Source organism: Podarcis bocagei, assembly GCF_964188305.1.
Source record: "Podarcis bocagei genome assembly, chromosome: 10".
Taxonomy (NCBI): domain Eukaryota; kingdom Metazoa; phylum Chordata; class Lepidosauria; order Squamata; family Lacertidae; genus Podarcis; species Podarcis bocagei.
The window spans coordinates 25706416-25734126 of NC_138135.1; the positions used below are offsets into that span (position 1 = coordinate 25706416).

General features: G+C 40.4%; 1 protein-coding gene across 2 annotated transcripts in view; it reads left to right on the forward strand.

Annotated features, from left to right (window-relative positions):
* TRIM24 (tripartite motif containing 24) overlaps nt 1–27711 on the forward strand; it is a 42993-nt gene that overhangs the window by 3814 nt on the left and 11468 nt on the right. The window contains exons 2-10 of one of the 2 annotated variants that reach the window (XM_081212242.1): nt 12092–12210; nt 12788–12935; nt 13916–14048; nt 15408–15524; nt 17753–17867; nt 20785–20931; nt 22575–22692; nt 26069–26346; nt 26812–26979. In XM_081212242.1, coding sequence (XP_081068368.1) covers nt 12092–12210; nt 12788–12935; nt 13916–14048; nt 15408–15524; nt 17753–17867; nt 20785–20931; nt 22575–22692; nt 26069–26346; nt 26812–26979 — 1343 coding nt within the window. The remainder of the gene's footprint in view (nt 1–12091; nt 12211–12787; nt 12936–13915; nt 14049–15407; nt 15525–17752; nt 17868–20784; nt 20932–22574; nt 22693–26068; nt 26347–26811; nt 26980–27711) is intronic. The other variant, XM_081212243.1, reaches the window with a different exon arrangement.

Sequence of the window (27711 nt, forward strand, 5' to 3'; positions counted from 1 at the left end):
TGAACATAATTCATTCTGCAATAGCTCTTTTAGCATTCCATTTTTGTGACTTTCAATCTTCTGCAGCTCCTTTTTTCATTTTTTACTATTGTTACTATCCTGACATCACTATACGTGGCTCAAGAGTTTACAGAAGTCAGTGAACAAAAATTGTACAGGTTCTTCTCCTCCAAGAAGCATACAATCTGAAATGTACAAGAACAGGGTATGCAAGAAGAGACTCGGATAGAAAAAAAATGCGAGCAAATTGCAGTTACACATCTGTATTGTACAGCTGAGATAATTGTTTGTAAAGTGAGACTAGAGGTTACTATTTATTTAAAATATTTTAGGGCATCTTTCAGTGCAAATTCGGCTCGGGTTGCTTATAACAAATATCAATAATAAAACCACAGTTTCAGAAATGCCAGGGATATGCTGAAAAGGAAAAGGTATGAGAAAAATCTGGATTAGGGGAGGGGAAAGTGTGAGAAGGCAGTGATTAGGAGAACATCATATACACAACAGATAATTAATGGAAGTACAAGATGCTTACTATCCACGTTAAACAACTATGAATGAGTCCCTAGTGTTTGCCTCATTGATCTTAATGACACGTGCACGTAGCAGTGTTTCATACTTTCCAGCCCAAGATATAAGAAGATTGCATGGGGTGCCTGTACAGTATATTGTATTCTTTATATATATATGTAACCCTATGTCAGCATTTAGATTTTTTACTTTAAACTACATATTTTGTGCAGGGATTTCCTCATGGACTATTTTGTTATAACAGGAAATTTGCCTCTTAGCTTCAGTGTATTCCTGTGTACTTTCAAGGACTTCACAAATCCATAGCCCCCAACACTGTTATTGGGGTGTATGAGGTGTTAGGGGAGGAGTACTGCCTCTGGTGGGAGACACGTTGTACTCATCCTGGGGTAGTTTGTCCACCTTTGGTCTCTACGCTGCTCTCAGCTCTCACCTGTGGCTCCTAGAAGCGGTCAGCATGTGACAGTGGCCACACCACAGAAAATGGCTTTGTCTGATTTGCTAAACCAGGTGAGGGTAGCCATTGGGTCTCAAACCCTCAGCGAGTTAGGAACTTCCCCTGCATGTGAAGACAGGCCCTGACAGATTGAGTGGGCAGAACCAATAGAGTGGTACCTTGGTTCTCAAACTTAATCCGTTCCAAAACCAAGGCGCACTTTCCCATAGAAAGTAATGCAAAACAGATTAATCCCTTCCAGACTTTTTAAAACAACCCCTAAAACAGCAATTCAACATGAATTTTACTATCTAATAAGACCATTGGTCCATAAAATGAAAGCAATAATCAATGTAAAAAAGGTAAAGGGACCCCTGACTGTTAGGTCCAGTCGCAGACAATAGTGGGGTTGCGGCGCTCATCTCGCTTTATTGGCCGAGGGAGCCAGCGTACAGCTTCCGGGTCATGTGACCAGCATGACTAAGCCGCTTCTAGCGAACCAGAGCAACGCACGGAAACGCCGTTTACCTTCCTGCCGGAGCGGTACCTATTTATCTACTTGCACTTTGACATTCTTTCGAACTGCTAGGTTGGCAGGAGCTGGGACCGAGCAACAGGAGCTCACCCCGTCGCGGGGATTCGAACCGCCGACCTTCTGATCTGCAAGCCCTAGGCTCTGTGGTTTAGACCACAGTGCCACCCGCGTCCCTAATAAAACGGTATTGTAGATGATAAAAATTATTCCCCCCCCCTTACCTGCACTGATGATAGTCATTGTTTGGATGGAGGGCTTTTATCCATTTCCGCCGTGTCACAGTCAATCAATCAATCATAAAATGAAAAACAAGCCACAGATGCAAAAATGAAAAGGCAGCAAAAACAAAAGCACCAAATATCACGTCAGAGCACTGCAATCAGAAATGGAAGGCTTTAATTACGATGGGAGGGACAACTTAAATTTGCTGCTTAAGGGTAAAAACGGGAGGGGGAAAGCCTTAATTATGATGGGGCGGACTCAACTGCGCAACAGTGAAAACTGAAGCTCAGGAGCATGTTCGGCTTCTGAGGCAAAGTTCGAAAATCGGAACACCTACTTCCAGGTTTGCAGCGTTCAGGTGCTGAGTTCGGGAACTAAGCTGTTCAAAAACTGAAGTACCACTGTAGTATGACCAGCGGTCAAGAAGGTGGTTGCTGCTGGGGCCCATCAACCTGGGAAAGTAGCCCTAGGAGAAGAAAAGCTGATCCTATACTTCCACTGCCTTGTGAATATACTCATTCGCAAGAAAGACTTTGGGAGTAAGCCCTGAGGAAAATTCCGTACTCTGTCTTGTGGGACATCTTCAGGAGAAGAAAAGGCTAAGGAGTAAACCCTATGCAAATCTTGAGTGCAGTCCCTAATATGGTTAGATGTGTCTTGTACGACTCCTGTAGCCAAGTGCAGTGGTACCTCAGGTTACAAACACCTCGGGTTACAAACACTTTGAGTTACAGACTCTGCTAACCCGGAAGTAGTACCTCGGGTTAAGAAGTTTGCCCCAGGATGAGAACAGAAATCGTGTGCTGGTGGCGGGGCAGCAGCGGGAAGCCCCATTGGCTAAAGTGGTACTTCAGGTTAAGAGTGGTTTCAGGTTAAGAACGGACCTCTGGAATGAATTGAGTTTGTAACCAGAGGTACCAGAGTAATGCCAAATGTGGAAAGCAGCAGTTACGAGTTAACAGTCTTTGAAGCCACAGCAGGTGCTGTGATTCTCCACCGGTTTGACTCCATCCCGAGAGGCACACTTCATTGTCTGTTGAGACAGATTGATGTCAGCAACAACAATCACTGCTATTCAGCATGTGGTGCTATCATGCTGACTCAACAGACCTGTGTGACAGAATTTTAAGAACAGTTAGAAAATTTCATCCACAACTTCAATGCTCTGCTGAACTAAAATGCAATGAAGGAATGGAAGAGATTGATCTGCATGGCTATAATTCTGTTCCTTAACCAAAACAGTCTTGCAGGTCAAATAGGGATGCTTGGTGGACTAGCTTTGGGGCTGCTGGCTAGAGGTTCTTGGCATAACAACACCAATGCAATCAGTACATTCCAAGTTAGTTTACTCATTTATCTGTTAGAAAGTGAATGGTTTATATGCACATAGCTCATAATTATGCCAGTAAGCTCACCTGAGCCATGCAGGAAATCATTGCTTGGTGAAGAGCAGGAAACCAGGTTCTTCCTGTAGCATATGCATCTTGGTATGTGCTATCTAACATCTGTTGCAATGCACACACAGCCAAAACCTATTACTTATGTTGTTCTTTGATTAAATTGTTAAGGAATGATTTTAATTCCATCTGCCTTTCTTCACTCATAACATAGTTATGGTAGATAAAAGTAAGAGCTGTAGAAAGTCCGTATGGTTTGTTGATTTGCCCTCCACTGTTCTTCTAGAGCAGTAACTACCAAACATTCCCCCCCACACACACACACACAGATCACTTGAAAATTGCTCATGGTTTTTCCAGGTCACTTACTGATGTTTCTGACTGTTGCAATAATTGTAATGTCCTGTGCTACATGCAATGTGATATGTAACCCCCCACTTTTATTTCTTGTATTGTTAGAGCTACCACTTGAGCTACTAAACTCTTGCAACAGGGAAGATATATTATTTTAGCCTATTTTAGGCCTTATCTAAACTTACCTGGTGCCCCATGCTTTCTGGGCACAGGTCCTCACTTTCCCTGCCCATGCATTTGTTTTGTTTTGTTGTGGTGGTGGTGGTGTGTGTTTTTGGCCCTGGTGCTTTCCTTAGGAAAATCTGGTCTTTTATCACTGAATCAGAGCAAACATCAGTTTCATAGTTTGCCATTTACTCCAGTTGTGGTAAAGAGTGGGTTTGTGTGGGGAAAGCACCAGGGGTAAAAGAAAGTTCTTGAACACAAACCTGGAAAGCCCGGACCTGTGCCTAGAAATGTGGAGCAGAGTTAAGTATGGATGACTTATGAGCCAGAGAAGAAGTGGTAAGATGCTGGGTTTACCATTTTCTATCAGAAAGAACACCCAGTTACTCCAAGTAGCCATGGGACTACAGAGCAACAGAGAAGCAAAGTATGACCTTTGCCATCTGCCAGAAGACTATGTTCTGCTGTGTTGAGCAAGCTCAATTAGCTACGGATGTTGGGAGTTGTAGCCCAACTAGTGATGTTAAATTCTTGAGAATAATTTTCTGGAGAATATTATCGAGAATATTCTTAATTAATGAGAATATTAGAGAATTTTCATTTAAAATAGGAGAATATTCATTTTAATGCATTGAAAAACTCTTTCTTATTGGTTAGCAGGTCAGCACTGTTGACATATAGGGAAACTTATTGTTTAGTAAAGTACCACAGTGAAAATATATAAGCACAAGCCTACTTGTCACTTGCAAGTATCAAGTTATAAAGTAAAACATGTTTTATAGTTAAAGTTAAAGCATTCTACAGTGATAGCACCAGTAATTGTCATGTAAAGGTTTGGTATAAGGAAACTCAGTAGTTAAATCATATTTTATTATTCCATTAGAACATATGCATGTTATGTTGTTGTTTAGTCGTTTAGTCATGTCCGACTCTTCGTGACCCCATGGACCAGAGCACGCCAGGCACTCCTGTCTTCAACTGCCTCCCGCAGTTTGGTCAGACTCATGTTTGTGGCTTCGAGAACACTGTTCAACCATCTCATCCTCTGTCGTCCCCTTCTCCTTGAGCCCTCAATCTTTCCCAACATCAGGGTCTTTTCCAGAGAGTCTTCTCTTCTCATGAGGTGGCCAAAGTATTGGAGCCTCAGCTTCACAATCTGTCCTTCCAGTGACCACTCAGGGCTGATTTCCTTAAGAATGGATGCGTTTGATCTTCTTGCAGTCCATGGGACTCTCAAGAGTCTCCTCCAGCACCATAATTCAAAAGCATCAATTCTTCGGCGATCAGCCTTCTTTATGGTCCAGCTTTCACTTCCATACATCACTACTGGGAAAACCATGGCTTTAACTATACGGACCTTTGTTGGCAAGGTGATATCTCTGCTTTTTAAGATGCCGTCTAGGTTTGCCATCGCCTTTCTCCCAAGGAGCAAGCGTCTTTTAATTTTGTGACTACTGTCACCATCTGCAGTGATCATGGAACCCAAGAAAGTAAAATCTCTCACTGCCTCCATTTCTTCCCCTTCTATTTGCCAGGAGGTGATGGGCCCAGTGGCCATGATCTTCGTTTTTTGATGCTGAGCTTCAGACCATATTTTGCGCTCTCCTCTTTCACCCTCATTAAAAGGTTCTTTAATTCCTCTTCACTTTCTGCCATCAAGGTTGTGTCATCTGCATATCTGAGGTTGTTGATATTTCTTCCGGCGATCTTCATTCCGGCTTGGGATTCATCCAGCCCAGCCTTTCGCATGATGAATTCTGCATATAAGTTAAATAAGCAGGGGGACAATATACAGCCTTCATGTACTCCTTTCCCAATTTGGAACCAATCAGTTGTTCCATATCCAGTTCTAACTGTAGCTTCTTGTCCCACATAGAGATTTCTCAGGAGACAGATGAGGTGATCAGGCACTCCCATTTCTTTAAGAACTTGCCATAGTTTGCTGTGGTCGACACAGTCAAAGGCTTTTGCATAGTCAATGAAGCAGAAGTAGATGTCTTTCTGGAACTCTCTAGCTTTCTCCATAATCCAGCGCATGTTTGCAATTTGGTCTCTGGTTCTTCTGCCCTTTCGAAATCCAGCTTGCACTTCTGGGAGTTCTCGGTCCACATACTGCTTAAGCCTGCCTTGTAGAATTTTGAGCATAACCTTGCTAGCGTGTGAAATGAGTGCAATTGTGGGTAGTTGGAGCATTCTTTGGCACTGCCCTTCTTTGGGATTGGTATGTAGACTGATCTTCTCCAATCCTCTGGCCACTGCTGAGTTTTCCAAATTTGCTGGCATATTGAGTGTAGCACCTTAACAGCATCATCTTTTAAAATTTTAAATAGTTCAGCTGGAATATCATCACTTCCACTGGCCTTGTTATTAGCAGTGCTTTCTAAGGTCCATTTGATTTCACTCTCCAGGATGTCTGGCTCAAGTTCAGCAACCACACTACCTGGGGTATACGAAACATCCATTTCTTTCTGGTATAGTTCATCTGTGTATTCTTGCCACCTCTTTTTGATGTCTTCTGCTTCTGTTAGGTCCTTTCCACTTTTGTCTTTTATTATGGTAATCTTTGTACGAAATGTTCCTTTCATATCTCCAATTTTCTTGAACAGATCTCTGGTTTTTCCCATTCTATTGTTTTCCTCTATTTCTTTGCATTGCTCGTTTAAGAAGGCCTTCATGTCTCTCCTTGCTATTTTTTGGAAATCTGCATTCAATTTCCTGTATCTTTCACTATCTCCCTCGCATTTTGCTTGCCTTCTCTCTCCCTCTATTTGTAAGGCCTCGTTGAACAACCACTTTGCTTTCTTGCATTTCCTTTTCATTGGGATGGTTTTAGTTGCTACATCCTGTATAATGTTACGAGCCTCATCCATAGTTCTTCAGGCACTCTGTCCACCAAATCTAAATCCTTAAACCTGTTCCTCACTTCCACTGTGTATTCATAAGGGATTTGACTTAGATTGTATCTTACCGGCCCAGTGGTTTTTCCTACTTTCTTCAGTTTAAGCTTAAATTTTGCTATAAGAAGCTGATGATCTGAGCCACAGTCAGCTCCTGGTCTTGGTTTTGCTGACTGTATAGAGCTTCTCCATCTTTGGTTGCAGAGAATATAATCAATCTGATTTCGATGCTGCCCATCTGGTGATGTCCATGTGTAGAGTCGTCTCTTGTGTTGTTGGAAAAGAGTGTTTGTGATGACCAGCTTGTTCTCTTGGCAGAACTCTACTAGCCTTTGCCCTGCTTCGTTTTGAACTCCAAGGCCAAACTTGCCAGTTGTTCCTTTTATCTCTTGACTCCCTACTTTAGCATTCCAATCCCCTATAATGAGAAGAACATCCTTCTTTGGTGTCATTTCTATAAGGTGCTGTAAGTCTTCATAGAATTGGTCCATTTCAATTTCTTCAGCACCAGTGGTTGGTGCATAAACTTGGATTACTGTGATGTTAAAAGGTCTGCCTTGGATTCGTATCGAGATCATTCTATCATTTTTGAGATTGCATCCCAGTACAGCTTTCGCCACTGTTTTGTTGACTATGAGGGCCACTCCATTTCTTTTACGGGATTCTTGCCCACAGTAGTAGATATGATGGTCATCCGAACTGAATTCGCCCATTCCCGTCCATTTTAGTTCACTGATGCCCAGGATGTCAATATTTATTCTTGCCATCTCATTTTTGACCACATCCAACTTACCCAGGTTCATAGTTCTTACATTCCAGGTTCCTATGCAATATTTTTCTTTACAGCATTGGACTTTCCTTTTGCTTCCAGGCATATCCACAACTGAGCGTCCTTTCGGCTTTGGCCCAGCCGCTTCATCAGCTCTGAATTTACTTGTACTTGTCCTCCGCTCTTCCTCAGTAGCATGTTGGACGCCTTCCGACCTGAGGGGCTCATCTTCCAGCGTCATAACTTTTATATGCCTGTTGTCTTTGTCCATGGAGTTTTCTTGGCAGGGATACTGGAGTGGCTTGCCGGTTCCTGCTCCAGGTGGATCACATTTGGTCAAAACTCTCCACTATGACCTGTCCATCTTGGGTGGCCCTGCACAGCATAGCTCATAGCTTCTCTGAGTTATTCAAGCCCCTTCGCCACGGCAAGGCAGTGATCCATGAAGGGGATGCATGTTATAGGATAAGTCAAAAAATACAATTTGCATGTTAAGGTTTGATACAAGTAAATTCAGTAATAGGCTATCTTGTGCTTCTAATAGCTCTAACACTTAATAACTGTTTTGGTGACTAAAACACAGCTTGAAAAATAAAACTATATTCATACATATAAAAAAGAAGCCATTAACATTAAATATATTAGATGATAATATATTTCAGTATGTCAGTCTCTGGTAAATGGCACCTTGTACCATTGAATGGCACTGCAAAAACCAGTTAAAGGTATATTCAGAAGGACACCCATGTGTGTCAGGGATAGGAAACATTTTTGGCTCCACAGGCCAGAACCTTATCAATCATATGTCGTTAAGATGTTATACGATTGATAGGTAGGTGGCTGTAGCCACCTACCTGTCAAAGTCCCTTTTACTCCTTTGTTAAAGGGAGGAGTGAAGTCTTACAAAAGCCTTTGTGAGCTTCCCCCACCCCCTTTAAAGTTAGAGCAAGATTAGAGACTTAAAAGTAAAAGGGGGAAACCTACAAAGGGTCCCACTTGAAAGGTGGGAGCTGATGACTGAAGATTTAAATTCTGCTGTCTTGGCTGCACAGTTGTGTTCCCTACTGGGAGCACATGCAGCCAATGCAGAATTAAATCCTGTCTTCCCACCTATTAGCTGAGATCACTATTCAGCTGATAGGTAAATGGCACTTTTTGCAGAAAATGGCTTCACTGGTCAAATTGGCCCACAGGGCAGAGATTCTTCTGCGTATGCAGAAATACATCAATGATGTCTATAAATAAAATGAAAATCGATAGCATGTCATATAATGAGTGGTATTTGGTTGGGCTACCTTTTAAACAAATCATCAGACAAGAAATAGTAAGTTTGAAAACAATGGGTGAATTGACAAGCAATATTGCCTGGCAGAAATGCAAATGTTTGTTACAGATGTTGTTACATTTGTCTCATTCTGATGCTAACATTCAGTAGATAATATAATCAAGAGATGCAATGGAGCCAGGTTATGACTGATGCAAAGAAACAGTATAAGTTCAAGGACACAACCATTTTTTAAAGTAGAACAAAAATTATTGTCCTTTGAAAGCAATTCTGAGTTAAGAAACATTGTAAATGGTTTAGCCAGAAATATTGATAAGCAAAAGAAGTTAAACTCAAATTATTACCTTTTAGTATTATTTTTAAGAAAAAACCTCAATCTGCACAAATGTTAGCTAAAGAAGTGCTACGTGGTAAATAACAGGCAAATCCTGGTGTAGGTGCCTAACCTGGAAGCAGCCCCAAACATCAAAACACGTCATGGAAAGGGACTGGGCAGGGCAGAGGGGACTTAAGCATGCTCCACCGATGCGTGTGAGGCTCCAGAGTGGAAACCCTGCACAAATTGAGGATTGCCTTTACATAGGGCTGGATTCAGAGATTTATTACATAACTGACTGCATACTTCCCAGAAGGAAGATTCACATTCAGTCGAGTGCCAGGAAACACTGACCTCTACATCATTCAGAATTCTGTGGAATTCTGAGTGTTCTGTCTAGTGATGCTGGTTTTCAGAAAAATACTCATATAAATTAGGATAATTTGCACGAGAAAATTTTCAGTTTATATTGGATAATTCTTTGATGTCCTAGGGGTATAATTTTACACGTTCATTTTACTTTTATGTAGTACACAAACCTGAAAAAGTTGCCAGTTGTTATCTTTTTTACCTAATACTTCTCAAATATTTGACCTGAAATATCATGGGGAAAGATTATTGCACTTAATATGGTTTAAATATTACTTGGTTAAATTTTGTTGGCTGGTGCTGATAAGAGTTGGAAGCCAGCAATATTTGGAGGGCACCATATTGGCTACCCTTACCTACTACAATATATATTACTAAATGTAAATTTCATCATTCCCTTTAATGCTGGGAGCTGCCTGTAAAATCTGACCATGAGAAGAATTTTCCACCTGCTACTAGCTCTCAAATTAGCGGAGGAGATAAGGAGATGCCTGTGGGTCTTTCACAAAGCAAACCAGGAGACCTTACAAACTTTTTAAAACTCCAGAAAATGAAGAACACATGTTAACCGAGATTTAAATAGGCTGAAGATAACATGGCGCCTCCCCCGCCAGAGGGAGTTTGAGAAAGGAATTTGCTCAACAACATGAGGCATTAAAAGAACTAATTAAAGTGACATGGAACCACACACAGCAAGAGAGGCACTATCTGAATACAGGTGCCCATCAGGAAGTTTAGTCATAACACAGAGAACAGTCTTGGCTCATTGCTGCAGGTGTAGAGGCTGAGCCTTGTAAAAGGGAGGTGGACAAGGCCATCTTCACCAACAGTTTGGGCTGGCCCCATGCTGGACACCTTCAGCCTTGAGGGTCTCTTCAGGCACAAGGAGCAGCAGCATGAGGACCTGGCCACTTTCTAATGAAGGGCCAAGTTCAGCCTCCCTAGCCAACCCAACATCGCCTTGAACCAGGTGCTGTCTGAGGATCCCTTGCACAAAGAACTGCAAGACAAGCTGGCCATGTATCCACAGGTGCAGGAAAAAGTGTGCCAGTTTTAATGGAGTTGTTTAGAAATTGTGAAATTGCTGTGTGTGAACTTTTTATTAATTTAGTTTTGCACCAAGGCAATCAAAATTCCATGCACTGTGTATATTATATAAATTTCATGATTTGTATTTTGCATAATTCTGTTTTTCCAGAGAAAGTGTGTCAAGGAGTGATGCAGTATACTGAATCTCTGTCCCAGTTATTTAATATCTTATTCCATTATCCCTCTGTCTCATGAGTTTTCATCAAACATTGCTCACACATTTTCAAACTTTAAGGCTAGAAGCTGGCTGAAAAGTAAAATGGCTGAGATGCTTTGGAAGTTGAAATTTTCTGAAATAGCACCTTCTGCACTTTTTTTCTGTGGAATTGCGCACACAGAGCCATGGGTTTTGGAACTGTCTTCTGGAACTCTTGTACATGGAGGTAGTTGTTTGCCAAACCTTATAGTCATAGAATCATAGAGTTGGAAGAGACCACAAGGGCCATCCAGTCCAACCCCCTGCCAAGCAGGAAACCAAATTTTACTTGTGTTAAAAAAGGGTATACAGGGAACAGCCATTTTGTGCACGTTCAAAGTACATGTGTGCCGGTAAGCCAACCTTGGATTGTAATCTTGCAGTAATCCAACCTTGATGTTTACCGGTGCATAGGCAACTGTGGTCAAGCTATACTAATCCAGGAACTGCTAGAGCTGTCTTATCAAGCCAGAGGTGGTAAAAAGCACTCCTTCTCACCTACGACACCTGTTTCTTCAGTGGCAGAACTGGATCTAGGAACATGCCTAGACTATATACCTCCTCCTTCAAGAAGAGTGCAATCACATGCAAATAAATTTAGCTGACCAACTTCCAAGACTTGAGAATCACTCATCCAAAGAGCCTCTATCTTGCCAGGATTCAGACTGAGTTGATTAGCCCTCATTCAACCCACCACTCCACTACATCCATGTACTGGTCCAGGGCATTCTCAGTCATTCCTGATTCAGATGTTATAGAGGAATATTGGTATCATCAGCATACTGACAGCTGCTCCCAACTGCTTCATATAGATGTTAAATAATAGAGGTCACAATATAATGCTGTGCAGCACTGTATAGCTCAAGAGCCAAGGAGTTGGGAAACACATATTGCCATCTTCTGGATCATCCCTGGAGACAAATATAATATAAATATTAAAATATTGATATAATATGATATAAATATGGGGTCTTAACATGTATGAATTGTTAATTGCTTCACAACAAACATTTCTTTCACTGTACAGTATTGTGGAAACTTTTCAGCTATTCTGTTTTTCTGTGGCTTTTAAAATATGTTTCCTAGTTCACAGAAGTGAAAGAAATAAGTATATAAGACATGGAGATATTAGTTAAGTTTAAACAGTCCACTTTCGGTTTTCCTCAGCCTTAAGTTTAGTTTGCTGAATTTCAAGGTCTTCCTGTTGGCCCTTAATTGAAGACTGGTGTGGTTATTTGTTGCTTCTCTTTTATGAGTCAATACCTGCAACATAATAAAGCTGGTCAAGGAGCATGAAGAATTAAAACATAAAAGTTGTTTGAAAAATTTGCCTTCCTACATCATATAAATGGACATCATATAAATGGCCTGCACAAAAACAAAAAGAAAAATCACACTCAATTTGTAGATTAATAAATGTAATGAAGAATCCACCTGAAAAGGGGTTATAAAAAGGGGGAAATACCAGACCGTAAGTTCCTTTTTTATTTCTAAACTTATTAATTCATGTAATTTTTTCTTTCTCCCTAGTTGGTGTTGTTCGTTGCCCAATTTGTGGCCAGGAATGTGCAGAAAGACACATCATCGATAACATATTTGTGAAGGATACTACTGAGGTTCCTAGTAGTACGGTGGAGAAGTCAAATCAGGTGAGTGTGTCTAGTGCTTTTCAAATTCCCTAAGCTGTCAACTCGTCAGTCTTCTCTGTATGCCTTATACTTAAAATGAAAATGTTATTGCAGTCATATTTTAAATATTAGTTGTCATCTAGGAAATGAAAGTATAGGAGAAGGAGTAAAATATTTGTGTTGTTTGACATTTTATGTGTAAGATTTGCATCTTACAGAGAGAATCTAGTTATCAAAGGGTAATAGTGAATATTGCAATGTGGGAAGGCACAAGGTTTGGAATGGGGGAGAACTTTCTTCACACCAATATCTACATTCACTCATGAATAACCTTCTAGTGGTAGGCAGGATCAGAGGCAAATCTGAGCAGAGCAATGGATGTGATTCTTACCTTTGTAGAGTAGGCTACATTCCAGCCAAAAGTCAGTGGTTTTTAGCATTGCAATGTTAAAGAAGCCTACAAAATAAGTATATGTGTAGGTGAGAAATCTGATTTCTGTTCCTCAACTGATTTCCATTCCTACTAGTAATGATACCACTGAAAGCAAATATGCTGATTTGTTTCAATAGGCATACTTTTTATTTCTACTTAAACCAGGTTTGTACAAGCTGTGAAGACAATGCAGAAGCCAATGGTTTTTGTGTGGAGTGTGTTGAATGGTTATGTAAGACCTGCATACGAGCTCATCAAAGGGTGAAATTCACGAAGGATCATACAGTCAGACAGAAAGAGGAAGTATCTCCAGGTAAAAGTTCTTTTACTTAATGTTCAGTTCTATCTAATGCATTTTTTACACATTCTCTTCTATGTATAGTTTTGCTCATTTTCATTATTTCAGTATACTTCAGGGTTAACATCTGTACCAGTCTTCAGATATTCTACACAAATGTTTTCATGGAAATATCTCCTGATCAAGACTATTTTGGGGGCCAGGGATGTCCATTGTTTTAAACTACAATTTTATGTGACATGTGAATGAGGCTATTCAGTGTCAGGATTTACAGAATACTGTGTGAGATAGTAAGTCTGGAGGCTTGAGTTTGCCAGCTGATGCAACCAGCCTGCAATACTTTCTACAGAAGTGCTGGGTCAGAAAGACTCAGCAGTAATGTGCTGTCAGTTGATTGGAGGCCATCGGTTTAAAAGGGAAACCTGTCCAGCAGTAAGTGCTGGTGTAAAAGAGTGTTGTCAGAGAGAGAGAGATAGAGATAGAAAGGTCTTCCTATTTGCCCTAAGGTGCAGCCAGGTAGTCTGTTTGACTATATGAACTGCTTGTGTATTATAGCCTGTAGATACTTGTATATATAAGGTAAAGTAAAGGGACCCCTGACCATTAGGTCCAATCGTGACCAACTCTGGGGTTGCGGCGCTCATCTCGCTTTATTGGCTGAGGGAGCCGGCGTTTGTCTGCAGACAGCTTCCGGGTCATGTTGCCAGAGCAGTGCACGGAAACGCCGTTTACCTTCCCGCCAGAATGGTACCTATTTATCTACTTGCACTTTGAAGTGCTTTCAAACTGCTAGGTTGGCAGGAGCAGGAGCTCACCCCGTCACGGGGATTCAAACCGCCGACCTTCTGATCGGCAAGTCCTAGGCTCTGTGGTTTAACCCACAGCGCCACCCGCATCCCTTCCAGTAATATATGTGGGGTTAATTGTAGTAATAAATTGCCCCTTCTAATCCTAGCAACAACAAAAAAAGTTGATTCCCCCGTTTAATTTTGCAGAAGCTGTTGGTGTAACTAGTCAGCGACCTGTGTTCTGTCCTTATCACAAGAAGGAGCAGCTAAAGCTTTATTGTGAAACTTGTGACAAGCTGACATGTCGGGATTGCCAGTTGCTGGAACACAAAGAACACAGGTATTACAATTGCATGTAACCAAATTGAAGGTGAAACTGGAAGTTAGAGGCAGATTTCAATTTATTCCAAAAATATAAATATCCTATAACCTCTGTGGTGGTTCAGGTTGTAGCCTGAACCGTGAGAGAGAAGAGAGGCAAGCAAACCAGCCAAACCTACCACTCCTCCTTGTTAACTTAAGGTGGTAACTTGCTTTTTCTCTGACCACCTCCACTAAACAGGCCATTAACCTTCTGGACTTTAAGTGGCCAAACTTTCTTTCTATACTGGGTAGAGTAGTGTGGCACTTGGGCATGGAATGAATAAGAAGACCTTGCACCAATTTTTCCCCAAGCACCTTGCACCAATTTTTCCCCAAGCACACCTAATTTTTCAGTTTGGGTAGCTACACATAAGAGCAGTTTAAATTAAATGCACCCAGCTATACCTGTTCTAGACTGTTTCCCGAATGGTTCAGCTTTCTGGCTTCCTTCATTGCGCTCTCTAACACATTCCAGTGTTCCTGTTCTCTTAAAGCAGTCTAGGTCCTCTTCTTTCTTGCAGCTCTTCAACTCTCAGTCCTTCGAGTTTCTGACTCCATAACTAGCTATTTTCTAGCTTGACTAATATACAATATTTCACCCCCACTTCCAACCTTTTAGCTAATCAGGAGAAGAATGTATTAGTTCAGTTTCTATTTCCCCTTAATTGCCAGATTCCTAGCATGAAGCTTTGACCTTCCCATGCAAAATAGCATCTTGACTCTCGGATGAACAACCTGAGCAAAATATGGCCTTGCTCTTTTAACCTTCCTGTAAACTTTTGACCTTCCTATGCATAAGAGTCTTTACACCAAAACCATTCAACAACCTAGGTTTTACAACCCAGCCCAATACAAAATGGCTAAAACACATCCATCTGTTGAATTTTTAAGGGGCACACTACCTAATAAAGAATAGCATTAAACCACTGCACTTTCTCAGAATAATCTGATCTTTTTCAGGTTCAACAAAAATTAAAAATATTTGACATAACTTCCTATGTGACTATTGTAGTTATATCAGTACAATTTTGGTTTTCCTCTTTTGCAGAAAAAGGGGAGGTAAATTTTGGCATGACTAATCTAAATGTCAAAAGTACTTAGAGGTTTTACAATATAATCTTGGACAATGTTTCTGGCCATAGGCCATACAATTTTGGCAATCAAATGCTTTATTGATCGTTATTTTATTGGCGTCCCATGACCTATGAAAATAAAATGATTTCATATGAAAAATTGTTGTCACATAATTTGTCTTACCTTTTAGCAACTTTTTTAATAAAGCAAGATGGGGAATATTTTGCTATGTGCATGGTTTGTTATTTTTCTTTTACTGCAGGTACCAGTTTATAGAAGAAGCCTTTCAGAATCAAAAGGTTATAATTGACACATTAGTTACGAAGCTGATGGAGAAAAGCAAATATATAAAATATACAGGGGAGCAGATTCAAAATAGGTACTTGTTTTATAATAATACAATATCATGTTTATACGACATATATTCTAGGCTAAATTTAATCTATATCTATTTCTATATCTCTATATCTTAATCTATATCTATTTCTCATGTTGTGGGTTTCAGGTGATATTTTCCCTTGAGAAGTATTTCTGTAATTGGTTTCCATGACCATTGGAATTGTACTATACAATATAACAGTTTAACGTGCACAAAACATTTATCAGAATCACTGTAAAGAGGTTTGATGAACTATATCTAATGTGACTGCATTTGCATTACTATTACTATGGATTATTGTTGTTGTTTTGTTCCTAAAAATATACTGCTTTACAAAAGAATAATAGAATTATAGAGTTGGAAGGGACCACAAGGGTCATCTAGTCTAACCACCTGCAATGCAAGAATCTCAACTAAGTCATACATTACTACTCTCTTCTTAAAAACTTCCAAGGAAGGAGAGTCCACCACCTCTCATGGGAGTCTTTCCCACTGTCAAACAGGTTTTACTGTCAGAAGGTTCTTCCTGATATTCAGTTGGAATCTCTTTTATTATAACTTTAATTCATTGGTTTGGGTCCTACCTTCCAGAGCAGGGGAAAACAAGCTTGCGCTACCCTCTATTTGATGGACAGCCCTGTAGGTATTTGAAGATGGCTATCATATCTCCTCTCAATCTCCTCTTTACCCAGCTAAACATACCCAATTCCCTCAACCATTCCTCATAAATCTTGGTTTCCAGACTCTTTATCATCTTGCTTGCCCTCTCTGCACACATTCCAACTTGCCAATATCCTTCATAAATTGTGGTGCCCAGAAGTGGACACAGTATTCCAGGTGTGGTCCAACCACGGCAGGACACTGAACTTCTGTTGATGCAGCCTAGAATATAACATTGCTTTTTTTGTGCTGCCACATCACTGCTGACTCATGTTAAGCTTGTCATCTGCTAAGACCCCTATATCCTTTTCACATGGATATGTCCCTTCTTATATTTGTGCATCTGGTATTGCTGCCTAAGTGTAGAACTTAACATCTGTCCCTATTGAAAATAATTTTGTTAGTTTGGGCCCAGTTCTCCAATCTGTTAAGGTCACCTTGAAATCCCTATTCTGTCTTCAGCGGCATTGGCTACCCCTCCCAGTTTGGTGTCATCTGCAAATTTGATGAGCATTGCCTCAGTACCTTCATCCAAGGTACTTATAAAGGATACAAATGAGAACTCTCTGCCCTAAGGCAAGCTGTCAAAAAATGGGAGTATGACAGAGTGGGAGATGGAACAGGAAATGCAAATAATGGTGTAGTCAAAATTATATTGATAAAAACACACATTACAATATTATATTGCTTATAATTAATCATTAAAAAACAAACATTAGTCATTCAAAAAATAAAATTATATGGGAAGGGAAGGAGATTGATTTTGAGGTGTTCACTTACAAAGAGGAATAGTGGCATGTATATTTTGAGAGAAAATCCCTGACAGAGAAGAATAAAAAGGACAGGGAAAAGAACAGTGCCTTTATTCTTTACCTTTCTGGTAGATAGTGATGTGGGTTATCCAGAAAATTTTGAATGGAAAAACTGCAGAAAATGTTTCTTTGCAAATTAGCGTAATTTAAATAAGAACATTTTCTGATGGCCTAAAGAGGACTTCTTTTACTTGTTTTTAGTAAACAAGGCTAAAAACGTTGACACTATCAAGCTTGCCTAACATTGCACTTGCAGTTCACAGCTGTTCATTTCTACTAATAAAAATATGAAACAGAACATTTTCTGCGGAAAAATAAAGCACTGGAAAATTTCATTGAAAATTGTCCACTACACATCACTGCTGGTAACACAATATGTGAAAGAAGCATTTTTTTGGTATTTCTCTTTTATCCATAAGGCTGAGGGTCTTAATGTTCACTTTTCTTCCAATTTACCATTAAAGTTCAAGCATTCAAGATTCATAGAATCATAGAATTGTTATAGTAAGAAGGGACAATTCAAAGGTTTTCCCAAAGGCTCATGAAATTGATTGGACATAATCCAGCAAATGCAAGTCGCAACAAAAATCCAGTTGAAATAAGTGGATCTTGAGTTCGTGGCTGTTTCATTCCATTTATTTCCTAGGGGTTAGTTAGGACCAATTTTACTAGTATCCAAAGATTTCAGAATAAGTTATTTTGCACATTTCCCATGTTGAACATATTAAAGAGCATTTCTGTTTTCCACCTTTTTAGGATTCATGAAGTGAATCGGAATCAAAAGCTGGTGGAACAGGACATTAAAGTTGCTATTTTCACATTGATGGTAGAAATAAACAAAAAGGGGAAAGCTCTACTCCATCAGCTTGAGGTAAATTATTCTTTACTGAGGGGCAACATTAAGACCCCACTCTGACTACTGCACATTTTTTTAATCACTTTGCAGTAATATGTACTGCTAAATAGAACTGAATGTATTTATCATGCTTTATTAAATGCATTTGTTATACTTTATTAAATTCTTTTCAGAAGAACAATTTGAAACATTTCAAAATTTTCTTCTTCTGCATAGGAGGGATTCCATATTGATAGACAATCCTGTAATTTTTAAAAACTCTATTGTATGTCTTTGAATACTACCCATGCAAACACAATCACACTAGGGATGTGATTACTTTGGATAATTTATATTTACATTGAAAACAAATTGTGCAGTGTGGAGTACTCCTGCTTATTTGTTTTTTACAAAAATATGTTTAGAGTGTGTTTAAGCATTTAGCCTTCCCACATTATAAGAAATCACCAAACAAATATTTATAAAAAAGTAGGAAAAACGGCAACTTTAAAGCATAACAGAGACATTTCAGTAAGTTAGCATAACACATCTTCAAACAGCTCAGCAATTTCAAAACCAACAGCAGTTGAAACAGAACAAATGAATTCAGTTTTAAAGACTTGTACAGAAAAATCCATACACAATTATGGAGAGAAATGCATAAAGCTTTGGGCGGAGTGGTCACCACCAAAAAGCCCTCTCATTCTTACCAACCTAATTGACCTTAGCAACGAGCCTGTGAGCAGTGCCTCTGAAGTACTCTTTATGTATATACAGCACGTCATGTGAGTAAGGTTGGTCATGATCTTTACCTAGTTACTCCATTTCCATCTCTGCCCCCTGTCACCTGTATTCTGTGGCCATTGAGCATGTTAGATGCTTCTGACTGTTTAGGGATTTTCTCCCCTTGTGTCCTTTGTGCAAGTGTGGGTTCATTTTGACTGCATGAGGTTTAAATAACATATTTGCTATTTGTATATTTGATGTTTGCCATTGGAATGCTGGACCATTGTAACTACACTTTGGGCTAACATCTTCCCTCGGCTGCCCACATCGCTGCAGGTAAAATGCAGTGAGAGAAGCAGGATATCTTCTCTTGTGTTTGAACAAGATGTAATACCAAACAAAATGCATAACTACCGGTACTTTCTTTCCCCATGGAGGGATACTCATTTTCAAGGCCCACTACTGATCATTTCCCAGGTATAAATCAAAGGATCAAAACAGCATTTGAAGAGGCTCATTGTATTCCATTATCAGCAGAGATTATCTTGAGCCGTGTTAAGCTTTAGATTTATCTATTTTGCAGCAACATGCTTCAATTTATATACATGTATTAGCAATAGGCTTATGCAAGCATAAAGAAACATGTGTAAAATGGTCATAAGAGCTTCTTTAGGGTTGTTTTCAGTATTAGACCTCTGTATTATACACTTGAAGCTACTAACATGAGTTTGACCAAACTGCAGTGGAAGACGGGGGTGCCTGGTGTGCTCTGGTCCATGGGTTCACGAAGAGTCAGACACGACTAACCAACAACAACAAATTATACACTAGTTCAGGAAGCCTGACATAAGTAAGGCAGGTAAATGTCTGGTTACTAAAACAGGTACAAAGATACCAAATGAAAGTAACGTATTTTTCCGTGCATAAGATGCCCCAATGTATAAGACACCCCTACTTTTGGGACCCCAAATTTAGAAAATGGGAATATGCACTATCTCTGTATAAGATTCCCCCAGATTTTTAACCATACAGTGGTACCTCGGGTTAAGAACTTAATTCGTTCTGGAGGTCCGTTCTAAACCTGAAACTGTTCTTAACCTGAGGTACCACTTTAGCTAATGGGGCCTCCCGCTGCTGCTGCTGCTGCTGCTGCTGCGCCGCCGCCGTGCGATTTCTGTTCTCATCCTGAAGCAAAGTTCTTAACCCCAAGGTACTATTTCTGGGTTAGCGGAGTCTGTAACCTGAAGCGTCTGTAACCCGAGGTACCACTGTGTTTTAAAGTAAAGCAATCTAGTCTTATACCTGGAAAAGTATGGTACATTCTGTGGTTAAAAACAGGAAAGCAAAGAATGATTGAGAGAGCAGTGTGGTTAAAAAGGTGTCTGTTTCCATGAGCTTGTGTTCAAGTAGTCACTGAAAACAGGATATAGAATTTAGAACCTTGAGCACTATTTAGAAAAACACACTTTATTGTCATTTTAAGGATGGAAATGTTATTTAACTTAAATAGGCTTCTCATATAAATTTATAGTCATACAGTAAGAGGGTATAAAAAGCAGAACTTGGTCTCTTTGTTTACCACCATTTCTTGGACAGTCAAGGTAGACACTGTTTGGGCTGGTCTGGGCAGGTGTGGTCTTTCATCGATAAAGAACCTTGCTTTTCTGCTTTGTTTCTAAGTTCGTGAGTTTTACATTTTTGCAGTGGAAGGATGTGATTGTTTACTTGTCTATTTTCTGCTGTTAAATAAAAGCACTCTGTTGGGCATTATCTGCCTGTGTGTTAATCAAGTGTGGTCTAGCATTGCCTAGATTCCGGGAGCCTACATATTGGGACAGATAGCTAGGAACTTGGGGTCTGTGCCTCTCTCTCAGCGCCTGGATTTTTCACAACCTTCTTACCACTTACAACTTCTTTTTCAGAGTGCACTCATCATTCAAATGATCACTTCTAGCACATCACTCTTCTAGCATACCACTTTGAGTCAAAGGGTAGCCAACAAAGGGTAGAAATCAAAGGGTTTGAATAGTAATAAGATGTAAAAGACAAGGCTTACTTGTGTTTGATCACTTGAAGAGATGGAGATAATAAACACACACAACTAGAGTAATGTGTTAGTGGCAGTTAACACTTTTTATGAACACAGCTGTTCCTGTATCTTCTCTGAAAAATTCAACTGTTTGAATTGGCAAAAGAACTGATGAGTGTCTGGGTTTGTCCCTTGCAGTGTCTAGCTAAAGAACACCGAATGAAGCTTGTACAGCAACAACAGGAAGTGGCAGGTCTTTCTAAGCAACTGGAACATGTCATGGACTTTTCTAAATGGGCTGTCGCCAGTGGTAGCAGCACAGCATTACTGTACAGCAAACGCCTAGTAAGTGTTGGAAGTTGGGGTGCAACTTGCTTGCAGAGAAGAGTTTGCATGGGACTAAAATAGAGTAAGAGAGCGTCAGTTTCCTTCACTGTCTCTGTCCCTTTGATCTCAATGCTGACCTATCCTTTGATCTTGTCCGATATTTTCAGGTTGCCTTCTCTCCAATTTACGCCTCTCCAAGACACAAAGTTGCAAGCACGGCCACCTTTGTTTTCTCCAACTTAGTTTAATTGAGAATTAGAAAATCTATCCTATCCGTGTTATGTATTTCTTATAATAAATGATTTGTTATTTTTCCTCAACAAGTGTCTCCACATGTGTGATTGCAGCAGGCAAACTTAGTATCTAACCAGATTCACAAGCTAGCCCCCACACTCTGTGCATAAATTTCAAGAGTAAGGATAGAGAGCTACTGGACTTTTGTCTAGGAAACCCATAGTCATGGCAAGTTGATTACAAAGACAATGTGCTCTTAGCAGGATATGGGAAAGCAAGGAACATAAGAACAGTTATCTATAAACGTGCTACTGTTGTTCCTAGTTCTATGAAAGCATGATAAAAGCTAGAAAGAGCGCTTAAAAATAAACTGGGCAAGCAGGGATTAAAAATGTAATGCATCAGTTTAATAGTCATCTTTTTAGATGCATGAGCTGGGATTGACCAGGTGAGCATGCACCTGATGGCTAACATGGGTTTACCACTGCAAGGGATGAAGCAGTCCATTCAGCAGCAGTGTGGGGAGAGAGGAAGTCACAGTAGCATCTTTGTGGTGGCAGTGCTAAAGCGGTGTGTACACCTGTGTAGCTGCCCGCAACCCAAAGCTCCCTTGATCTTGCTGCCTTCTTGCCCTTGTCTTGGCAAGTGTAGCACCTTTACATGAGAAAAACCCTTTTGTCTCAATTAAATCCACAAGTGAAAGCATTGAACCTTTGATGCAGGTCAGCAGTTTCACATTGCCCCTTTGAAGTCCCCCTTTGAAGTTGCTTTGTTTCAGCAAAGCCACATAAAAGGCAGTTGTTCAGTCCAGAAAGAAACAAGAAACTGATTATTATTATTTTTTTAAAAACCCCCACAATAACCAGGTTTTTTAAAAAGTGTAGCACCATTATCCATGGGAGGACACAGCTGCCACTTCACCTCCATCATGCGCCACTGCTGAATCTAAGTTAAATAAATTCAGTCAAAGTATCTCCTCTCTCAGTTCTTACATCAACTCATAGCCAAAGCTTCCTGTATTAGACATTTTTGTCTTTCATTTTTATTATTAGCTGTTTATTATTACAATACTATATTATGTATTTGTTTCTGTTTATTATTAGCTAGTGTAAGTTGTATCTTATCTGTCATGCTAGTGCACAGTTTTGAAAGAGTTCCTGTTGCATTGCCAGGAGTGATGCTGTGTATTTACTATTTAAATAATAGTATTTTTTTAAAAACCAATACTATTTGTGTCATGGGAATTCATGAAATGTAATATTTTTCTTAATAAAACTTTGCTAGGAGAATGTGAGAAACATGCTATATATTTTTTATCAATTTTAGGGGGGTATCATGGGGAAAAACAGCCTTTATGTGGAACACTTTCCCCAGATAACAGCAGAAAAAGTTGAACTTTTTCATACATCATTCCTGATTTATTCTAGATTACATATCGATTAAGATACCTCCTTAGAGCAAGGTGTGATGCCTTACCAGTGTCTAACACCACCACCGTGTTTCACTGTGATCCTAGCTTCTGGGCCCAAAATATCTTCAATTTAGGTATGGTACATTTCCATGTACATCTTTGTTAGAGCCTTTGTTAGAAACTGTTGATGTTACTAAACATGTTTACTCTCTGAAATAACTGTTGGCATTGATTTCTTTTAAGCGGTGTCTTAGGAATGGTTAGAGAATGCATTCCCCCTCCAAACTTGATACCCTTCTTAGAATATATCTATTTCTGTTATCTTATACTTCTTCCCTCCACTTTGGGATTATGAACAAGAAAGCCTCCACTCATGATGAATTTCTAAATAGAGATATCATTTATTGACAGGACATTTTGTGTTCTTTGTGTATGCTCTGAATACACACATCTGTCTTGTTGCCTGTGCAGGTGGTAGGAATCCCCAATTAGGTTTGTACTGCATGCATAAGCACATTGAAAAAATGTGCTGTCACACGACACATGTATGTATCAAGTACATTACATTTCAAAGATGGGGGTAGGGATGTTCACGGAATCAGATGGGGTGTGTATTTCCAAAGCAAACTCACCTGATCTGCATATCCCCGATTGGAATATGGTTCTTTTTAGAATCCACACACACAAAAGATTTTATGGCATAGTCCAAGGGCAGACTCTCGGTGTTTGTTTTTAATAGGTAGTAGCTGGCTGGAGTGGCTAGAAAGTATGTTTCCTGTTGTGCACATTGAAAATTGGGGCACAAATGCTCTTAAGAACAATGGGGGCATTATGTTCTGTCCCACCCAAGGCCTTTGTACAGAAAAAGAATGTGCTTGCATGGCTCTAAAGTGATTTTTGCTCTGTTCAGGGTGGAAGTCCTAGACAAGACTTCAGTGTAGTAAACCTTCAGTTTGTTGGTTAAGCAACACTAGTTCCTCCTTTTACAGATGTCACTTTAAGGTGGAGCAGGGTTAATCTCTCTGCATCAGTATACAAAAATATAGGATCCAGGAATGTGCCTCAGACATGCAGATTTAATTAACACATTTCTTCTGCTTAATAAGACCAGTTCAGCATTACAGAAAATAAAGTGAGGTTAGTCAGTAACATGTAAAAACATAGTATAATGAGGTAACTTAGAAACAAAGCATTACAGAAATCAGACCAATCAAATAGTTGAGGTACCTTTCTTCATTACCTGGGTGCAAGCTGTGAGTCTCAGAAAGAAAGGACTGAAGAGAATCTCAAAGGAGGGAATGTTTATATTAAATTCCCCCGTGAAGAACAAAAATTGGATACTTTTGTAAAACTGACACAGTTGGGGGTGGGGGAACTATTCTAAGTTATAACAAAATTTCAATTCCATAAGGTATTTAGGCTATACAGTGGTGCCTCGCAAGACGAAATTAATTCGTTCCGCGAGTTTTTTCGTCTAGCAAATTTTTCGTCTTGCGAAGCACGGTGTCGGAAAAGTTTTGGAAAAGCTTCAAAAATCACCAAAAACCTCAAAAAAAGGCTACCACACCGCGTTCTATGAGATGCTACTCGAAGTCAAGTCGCAACTGTATTAACGGTGTTAAGAAAAAGGAAACAAACTTGCAAGACGTTTTCGTCTTGCGAAGCAAGCCCATAGGGAAATTTGTCTTGCGAAGCAGCTCAAAAACCGCAAAACCCTTTCGTCTAGCGAGTTTTTCGTCTTGCGGGGCATTCGTCTTGCGGGGCACCACTGTATATGTGAAAGGAATAGGATAAATTCCAGATTCAAATTCCATATCTTTAACTCAAACAAGATTCTTTTAGACATGGAAAAATATGTGGTGAGCATCTCAGCATACTAAAAGTTATCAATTAGAGATTCTACTGCAACTTGCTATATCTGTGAAAACAATATTCCTGGCTAATTGGGTTCAATTAGTAATTTGTTGTTTTGCGGCACATGCAATAGAGGTTTGTCAGTTCAAGGTTTTATGGATTTACAGTAGGGAACTGCTTAAAGTTTCATTATTTTATGGCAGGGCAAAAGTTACATTGTTTTAAGATAAGGAAAAGGAAACCATAGGATTGATATGTGAGCACAGCTTGTCTCACCAGCTATGATGTTCTGTAAAATGTTCAGGACATCACAAAGTACAAAGAATGCCTTCATTCCCAGTGTAACAAGCTTAATTGTACTTCATTAGGTTGAAGCATAGGCGCCGACTCCATGGGGCCTGAGGGGGCTCGAGCCCCCTCAAAAAAATTATTGGGGGGGCTCAGCCCCCCCAATAATCTCGGGCGCCCTTCCAGCAGAGCGCCGCCACCGTCCCCCGCCAGCCAGCCAGCCAGCCGCGCGCCCTAGTGGGAGACCCCCGGCCGTCCCCCGCGAGATTAGGGAATCCCCGGGGGCGGGGGCTCCTGCCTCGCTGCTTCGCAGCACCACCGCCACTGCCAAGGCACTGCCGGGGGGAATTTCCTTCCTCCTGGCGGTTTCAGCCCCCGCGAGAACAGGGGAATCCCGACTGGCCACACCTCCCAGCCAGCCAATCGGCTGGCTGGGGGGCGTGGCTTGCCCTATTTAGGGCCGGAGCCACTTTATTTGCATATTCATGAGCTTATTTATTATTCATGAGCTTTCCCGGGCCCCCCCAATATTTTTTATAAGTCCGCGTCCCTGGGTTGAAGGACATCTTGAGTATCAGCTATGAGGTCCAATCCATTGAGCAATGTCATCCAAGGCAGGATGTGCAGAAGTGGAATTACTTGCCACAGATCAGTAGGCCAATTATATTTTTTCTATACAAAGTCCCTAGGATGGACAGCAAATCATCATGTCCTGCCACTTTCAGGGGCATTAATGCCAACTTTTTCAACTTGCACAGCATGTTTCTAGCACTTCCAGGCAACTATTACGTGTAAAGAGAGAGAAAATGTTTAAAGTTAGCCCTCTGGTAACCTTGTAAATATTTTTAATGTCTTTTTAAATGTAATTCATTCTGATTTTTTGAAAGAAAAAGATCTACACATTAAATGCTAAAGTGGGAAGGAGCAGACTTTGTTGTGATCAAATAAGAAAAGGACACAAACTGAATTTAGGCTGATCCATTAATCCCTACATGGAAGTGACATCCTTTAGGAAATTTGCCATGATGAAGTGGCCATCAGTGTCTTGGAATGAATTATAGAATTGTTGAGTTGGAAGGGACCCCGAGGGTTATGTAGTCCAACCCCCTGCATTGCTAGGTTAAGAGGATAACTGATAAGTACATACTTATCAGCTCGTAAATATCTGACCATTATCTGACTACATTTGTGTTGGTCTAGGCAGCTAAATAAAAGTGTATGTGAACAACTTAGCTCCAGAGTTAACAAAAGGGTTTTTAGTTTAGATATTTGGCAATGACACATGCCAGAAAGGTTAATGTGGCAGAGGGCATTGCCTAATGGTAGACTGTAAATCCTTAACTTGTAAATATAATTATTTTTATCCAGGTTCTCTGGTAATTGAAGATAATGAGACCCCACCACACATGCCTAAAAGCCCTGTGATGGAACCAAACATACAGCCACCAAGTGGCTTACCTTCAAATCAACTATCCAAGTTCCCAACACAGATCAGTTTAGCTCAACTGCGACTTCAGCACATGCAGCAGCAGGTCCTCGCTCAGAGGCAGCAGGCTCAACGGAGGGCAGGTCCTGTGGGGCTCCCAAATCCTAGAATTGCAGGGCCCATGTACCAGACTCCACCACCACCACCACCACCTCCTCAGGTAAATTAGGGCAAGTCCAGAGTAGAAGACCCTTAGCCATTTGTATTTTGTTCAAAAGGAAAACTGAAGTCAGCAGGGCAACCTCTAAAGACAGTTAATATGAACTTTATGCATTTCACAGAATTATAGTAACACCATATTGTATGACCACCAGTATATGTTTTATCTGTCCAAGAGTTCAGTCCCCTCTGTAGATTTCCTAGATGCTTACAGACATCTTAAGGAGATCTCTTGTCATATTGCTGTGTAGCTTTCCCTGTTGTTCAAGCAGATTGTGAAACTGTTAGTTATCAGGCTACATAGCTTTATGTTGAGGGTGAATCCCACAGTACTCTAAACTGTTACTGCTCATTTTTTGTGAAAATATGAGAATGGATTTCTCTTAACTTACAGAAAACTAAGAACATTGTTTTATCTTCCCAGCAGCCAACTTAGACAACTAAGAACTTGGTTTTATCTTTCTAGCAGCCACCTCCACGTTTGGTTAACTTTCAGAATCACAGCCTCAAACCCAATGGCTCTGTTCCTCCAGCTCAGCCAATGAGGTTTCCGCAAAATCAGAATATACCACAGTCAGCTGTACGGCCCAATCCACTGCAGATGGCATTTTTGGCACAGCAAGCTATTAAACAGGTAAAATGTTTTTATTGTTGAACACCCTGCCTCCAAAAGACTTAACTAGAGTATAGTAACTTAAAAAGGAGCAACGAAGAGGTTATGACAGAACCCTAGAAAGGATATATTGACCACATGGAGTCCTGCTCTAACAAGTTTTCTAAGTATTTTGCAGATAAAATTGCTCATATCCACTCTGATCTTGACACCACTGTTGAAGAAGTTCCTATGAAGGCATCTGAAGCACCTTTTAGTCTAGTTACTTGGAATGATTTTCAGTTGTTGCAGCCTCATAAAATCATAGAATTGTAGAGTTGGAAGAGACCGTGATGTAGACAAGGTTTTTGACCCTTGCCCTTCTTGGGTAATTATGTTATCCAAAGGGGATTGACAGGATCAGTCCAGAAGGTGATAAATGCATCTTTGAAAGAGGGAATTATGTGAACTGCCTTCAGTGTGGTGTAGTGGTTAAGAGCGGTAGTCTTGTAATCTGGGGAACCGGGTTCGAGTCTCCGCTCCTCCACATGCAGCTGCTGGGTGACCTTGGGCCAGTCACACTTCTGTGAAGTCTCTCAGCCCCACTCACCTCACAGAGTGTTTGTTGTGGGGGAGGAAGGGAAAGGAGAATGTTAGCCGCTTTGAGACTCCTGAAGGGGAGTGAAAGGCGGGATATCAAATCCAAACTCTTCTTCTTCTTCTTCAAGCAGGAGACAGTGTTGTGACTGCTCTTTAAGAAATCTCGTACAGTGG